General features: G+C 43.9%; 1 protein-coding gene across 28 annotated transcripts in view; it reads left to right on the plus strand.

Annotated features, from left to right (window-relative positions):
* The window catches only part of PHF21A (PHD finger protein 21A), a 116,133-nt gene extending 113,864 nt beyond the window's left edge, over positions 1-2,269 (plus strand). For all 28 annotated transcript variants that reach the window (XR_014947133.1, XR_014947134.1, XM_085550256.1 and 25 more), the window contains one exon: positions 649-2,269. Coding sequence is in view for 26 of the 28 variants with exons in the window: in XM_085550256.1 (XP_085406382.1) it covers positions 649-903 (255 nt within the window). In the remaining 2 variants the exon portion in view is untranslated. The remainder of the gene's footprint in view (positions 1-648) is intronic.
* Positions 2,270-6,000: the final 3,731 nt, after the last annotated feature.

The following is a 6,000-nucleotide window of genomic DNA, read 5'->3' on the forward strand; positions in this document are numbered from 1 at the left end:
TCTTGAAACATCATTTGTGGACATTCATTTAAGTTATCTTCCTCTGACTCTTATCTTATGAGCTACCTAGGTTACTAATGCTTCCAAGAGAATGAAGTGGCCACAAAATAAGATTTTCAAGTGAAGGAAGGCTTGTTTTTCATTTCAAGTGCCCCTTTATTTAGTAAGAAGAGGAAATGATGTTCCTGTTAAAGTGTATGTGAAAGCAAGGACTGTATCCCATTGATGGCGTGCACACATGCAGTCAGCAGTCAGCTGTGATAGGATGCCTGAGTTTGCATATATGGGCTACAGAAATCTCAGCAATGCGGTGCTAACAGAAAAATAATATCACATACTTGGAAGCTTCTCTTCAAAAGGAACCCGAGAGGATGGAACTGTCTGTGTTGGTTTGGGATGAAAGGACCTTACTGGGGGGCAGCTATGTACAGGCAGTGTAGTTGCTCAGCTTGCAAATAGGAATTCCATGAATACAGCTCTGAGCCATGTTTTCTTATAGTCTGAAATTATAGGTGACGTTGCAGCTGCAGTCTTTTCTGAACACTTACATTTAGATCTGCTAACGCTGAATTCCTTCTCTTACCTTCTTCCACCCATACACGGGTAAAGCTTGAACTTACTTAGTATTGCTTTTCTGTTTTGCTGCAGAAATGCATGGAAATGAAGAATACCATCCTTGCAAAACAGAAGGAGATGCACAGCTCCTTGGAGAAGGTAAAACAGCTGATCCGCCTCATCCAAGGCATCGACCTTTCAAAACCCATAAACTCTGAGGTCAATTCAGTAGCCATCTCCAATGGCATGGACTCCACTAACAATACTAATGCTGCCACCTCCACCTTAGCCCCCTCCCCTTCCCAGAGCTGCATGGTGAACTGTAACAAGGGCGATGAGACTAAATAACACAGTGAAGTTCAGAAGGAGCCAAGGGAGGTGGCGGCGAGGAGAAGCAAAATAACAAAACTCTAGAAAAGCAAAACCGGATTTCTTCTGGAAAGTGCAGAATTCTTTAGTTCTTTGGTTCCAGAGAGAGCGTGAAGATGCTTGTGCCAGGCGGCACCGGAGTTTGCCAATTGATCCTTCTTATTCTGTGTGTACATGCAAAGTTTGGATCACGTTACATGAATAGTGCCAGCTGGGGGTTCTTTGCCAGCACCATGCCAAGTGAAATAATATATTTACTCTCTCTATATTTTACACCAGTGTGTGCCTGCAGCAGCCTCCACAGCCACTATAGGTTTGTTTTATTTTTGTTTGGGGTGAGGAGCAGGGATAAGGGAGGAGAGCAGGTTTCAAATCCTTATTTGCAGAACAGTTTGTTTAGCTAGGGGAAAACAAAAACAAGTCCAAAGAGCCTGTGGGCTTTTCCTGTTTCTAAACTCTCAGTACTATTAAACCAAAAAGAACCAGAAATATAAATTATCAAATCCCAGTGCCCAGAAGGGACAAGTCTATCAAATAAGCAGTATTTACTATTGTTTAGACAGGAGATGTACAAAAGGAAAGGAGATGGACTTTTCACTGAGTAACCAGCACATGTACAGTCTGAAGATCTACCGTCCCAACAGCTTTGGGTTAAATTGTACCTTTTCACATCAGAGAAATACATGCTTTGCAGAACTGATTCAAATCTTCACACTCATCCAGAAAGCCTATGTTGGGAATGGGAGAATAGAGGGCCAGAATCCAGGGTCAGCTTGGAGCGTTGGATGGAGGTGTCCCAAGAGAAAAAATGTGCATCGATTACTTGAAAATGAGATTCCAACCCTTTTCTATATTTATAAACAGCAAAACTGTCCTGAACAAAGTAGCACATGACCCAGATGTGTGAACTGAACAGAGAAATGTCCTTTTCTTTCACTTCTTTTCTCTTCTTTTGGTAACAAGAACTAAATAAGGAATAGAAAAGCTGTTTTTCAGGCTGACAGTCTAATTAAAGAGGTAGATGGGACCTTGCATGGTATAGATTAGAAGTAATAGTGTCAGTGAGATACAGTGAGTCTTTGTGAGTCCTTGTGTCATCGTTTTGGGCACTGTTTTTTTATGCAAGGGCAAAATCTTTGTATCTGGGGGAAAAACAAACAAAAACAAACAACTTTTTTAAATTAAAAAGGAAAATAAAAGCTATTGAGGTCTTCCTAGTGTTACTTAAAATAAGATCAAGGTAAGAAACGTTGTAAAAAAAAAAAACAAAAAAAAAAATTACAAAAGTGCTATTTGTTTCCTAAACAAGTGATTTCTATTAAAAAGGTGTCAGAACTGGAGAAAATGCTGTGTACTTAGAATTTTTTAACACAGACTTTGCTTATTTATGATGACATTCTGCTGTGTTTGTGTTTTAAGATCCAATGGGACAGTTTCCCTAGATTATACCATACATGCTACTGGCTAAACCCTAAAGTGAATCAAATCCACAGCGCTGGATCTCACCCCACCTGGAGGATCTGCCTGGCTTGTCTCTGCTGTTACCATATCTCCCCCCTTCCTTGATGTGTGTGTAACCCAGAGAAAAGCACTGGCAGTGTTCTCGCTTAAGGCTTTAATGCTTTTGTGATATGGACTGATTAGAGCTTGAGAATGAAAGAGAGTTTGTTGGACTGAAGTCACCTTTTGTTATATCCTTTATTTTAGGAGTTCATCTCTTGCACATAACCTTTTTGCTGTAGGAAGCAAAGTTTTCCTTGCTCTCCTGTTACGGTGGGGTCTGTCTCAGCATATAGTACTGTCTCACGTCACTTAGGGTTATGTCACAGAGCTGCCCAGTTTCACAGCTGCAGTGAAATACTTGCGCAAACTCTGGTTCCACTGGAATTGCTGGCAAAACTCCCATTGCTCCCAGTGGGAGCAGAGCTGAGCCTCTCCCCAGGCTGCATTAGCACGTCCCTGCTGTGGTGCTTCTGGAACAGAGAAAGCCTTGCATTTCAGGGCTGCATTTCTGAGCAGGAAGTAGCAAACGCTCCAACCACTACATAGCCTGAAAGAGTCTCCTTACTGCCACAGCCAAGCATGTTCTGCAGGATTCTTGGCGCTGCTGTCTTCCCTTTCCTTTGCTCACCCTCCTGACCTTTAAGGACTTCTCCTAGGACTGTGTGCTATTTTCAGAACTGAGCTCAGAACTGATATCCTGAGTTCTCACATTTGTCTGTAGCTTGGGAAAATGACTCTTACACACACTTCCCAGCTCAACCTGTGATAACCTCAACTCGCGGTTTGGATATTTGCTAGCAGAGCTTAGGATCAAACCGATCAAACTAAAAATGCCCTACTTGCATCACCCCAATGAGCAAATGAAGTCATTACCATCGGGCAGCCTGGCCAGGTTCTTCTCTAGTTGGTTGCTTGGGTGCAACTCCCCTTCTTCTGAACCATGAAGCGCATTCCTAGTAAGAGGCGGTCTCTTCATGTTCTTATGTTCTTTCTGGTGTTATTTTCTGAGCTCTGCTGGGAGCGCTGCACTCCTTGGATGCAGTAAGTTGCTGGAAGACTTGAGAGCCCTTCTGTTTGCTTTGCTGGTTCAGGAAGGGATGGGAATGAAATTCACTGGTGGCTGCATTTAAATCTGAGCACAGTTACCCAGCCAGGAGATGTTAAAACAGCTGTTACTGCTTTTTCAAGGCATCTGCTTGTCTTTAGAAACCGAGTAGATAAGTACAGTCTTATATCTCCTTTTTTCTTACAGCGTTGTGTTCCAGACTGTCAAAGGACACCTTTAGTTAATCATTGCCTGGCAGAGAAATGACCTTACCTTAGACTTTTCAGTGCTGCTGGGTAGTTTTTACTCCCTGATCCTGTTGGAGCACTTTCCCTCCTGGCTCTGCAGCAATAGCAGTCAACAGGCAAAGAGCATTCCCAGGGCTGTGCTGACACTGGCAACGATGTTGGTACATTGGCATGAATAAATTTCAGCCCAATTAGCAGCAGTGAGGTAGAAGGGGAAATGGTGTTTGCTAAACACAGAGGGCAATGCTTTGTTTTCTACCTGCTCTCAGAGTTTCCAGTGAAGGGTGAGATTCAAACTCATTGACAACTTTGAATTTCAAGCTTCTCTTTTGGATTTGTTGGGTGGGTTGGGGTTTTTTTTGGTTGTTTTTTTTCTTTTTCTCTCATGTAGCATTTGAGACAGGCTAAGTTGGTATTAGAACCCGCCTTCAAGAAGCTGTCATCATGACTGGCATTTCTGTATCTCCAAACTGCCATGAAGGTAACAACTCATCCTTATGTCATCGCTTGTCATTAGTGGGAAATAAGTGGCTTTTAAATCTCGGTGGTAAAGCAGGAGAAGATGAGACCACAGAGGAAGCTCCTCTTGGAGATGTTCCTGGCACTCAGCCCAGCGCTAAGGGCTTTCAGAAGTCATCCTGCTGCTGCTTTAACTGCTCAGAAATAGAATAAGAATTGCAGAAACAGTTTCTCGCTTCTCCTCGCAATCTGTTCTTTAAACAGCTGGAAAAGTACAGTGTGGTCAAAGCCTGAAAACGAACGTGTGATCTGGCCAGAAGAATTAGTGCTACCATTAGGATCCTCTTTATCTTTGTTTAGTGCCAGTGGAGCTTTTAGCACTGTGCAAAACGCGATGAAGGCAATCCTGCCAGGGCTGAGTGGTGCGGATGTTTCTTTGTTAGCCAGGAGTCACCTTGGCAGTAGGGTGAACCAATAGTTTGTGTGGGCAGAACAAGGACTTTGTCCTTTGAACAAGTGAATTTCTGTCAGCGGGGACATGAGTTAGAAGGCACCTGCCTAGATATTAAAGAGGTGATAATTTTATGGGCAGAGCATTTTGATTGCAGGAAAAAATGACCTGGTGTTTTATCCTTCCCAACTGACCAGGCTTGAGAGAGCAAATCTGTATTCCAGCTGTCTAGGTGCGTACACCCCAATTCTGGCCTCCCTGGCTTCAAAATCATCTTCTTCTCTGGACGGATGCAGAGCCAGCCCCCAAAAGCAATATAGCCAACAATGGGGAAGACCCAGGGTGCAGTCTCCCTCTTGGTCACACTGTGCTGTGGCAACCCACAATAGAGGGAGTAAACTCCGACATCTCCTTCTCGTGCAGATGCAGTGGAAAATACCTGTGACTTTGCAGTGCACATTTCTCTTTCCTTTTGTTTCCCAGCTGGGTGGGGCCCTTGCCCTCTTTGCTTCTGAAGCACTGGTGATGAATATATGTTTTTTTAATGAACTGTGTTTTTAGAAGGTCATATCCAGATGCCAAACCAAATTCACTCTTTCACTGGGGGCTTCCCTGTGCCAGCTGCTCAGATAAGCACTCCCATACCGATGTTACGCTTCCCGGTGGACCGTGCCCCTTTTGGGCAGACTTTGTCGTGTCTTTTCAGAACTGTTCTGACCCTTCTTCACCTCCGTTTTGTCCTTTGGGATTCAGAAGATGCAGGGCAGGGTCAGCCTTGCTGGGGAACTGCAGAGAGTTTTCTGATGCTGAAGAGTCAGGAACCTGGAGAAAGACGATGCCGTTGTGTCGTGCAGCTGATTCATTTGGCACTGAGGCTTGCCTGGCCAACAAACTACCTCAGCAAAGGCCATTCCCCAGCACCACATGGATTCCGTAGTTTCCGTCATTCAGAAGGCAAAATGTCTCCAAAGCAGCCTTGCAAGCAGCCGGCTTGGTGCTGGCCTCTGAATGCGTGCGAGCGAGCCTTATTAGCAGCATATTATCAAACATTTGCTTTCATTGATCAGAGCTGGGCCAGGGAATGCCCTAAAAATCAGGTGGGATCAGGAAAACACAAGAGCTGCAGCCGTCTTGTCTCCAGGTTATTGCCATCTTACTCAGATCCTTCTTTGAGCCTCAGTCTTGTTTGTAACACCTACAGAATGGAATGTAATACTTGAAAATATGACTCTCGTTATCCTTTACCTTTAGCTCCCATTTCCCAATGTTCACCTTTCATCTGGGACAAGAACTTTCTGCATCGTTGTGTCTTGTATAGGCTGAGCACATAGTTGAAACTTGCCAATAAAGAGAATTATTTATACCATGCG

The sequence above is a fragment of the Coturnix japonica genome, chromosome 5 (genome assembly GCF_054131305.1).
Source record: "Coturnix japonica strain WE chromosome 5, WE-NBRP24, whole genome shotgun sequence".
Taxonomy (NCBI): domain Eukaryota; kingdom Metazoa; phylum Chordata; class Aves; order Galliformes; family Phasianidae; genus Coturnix; species Coturnix japonica.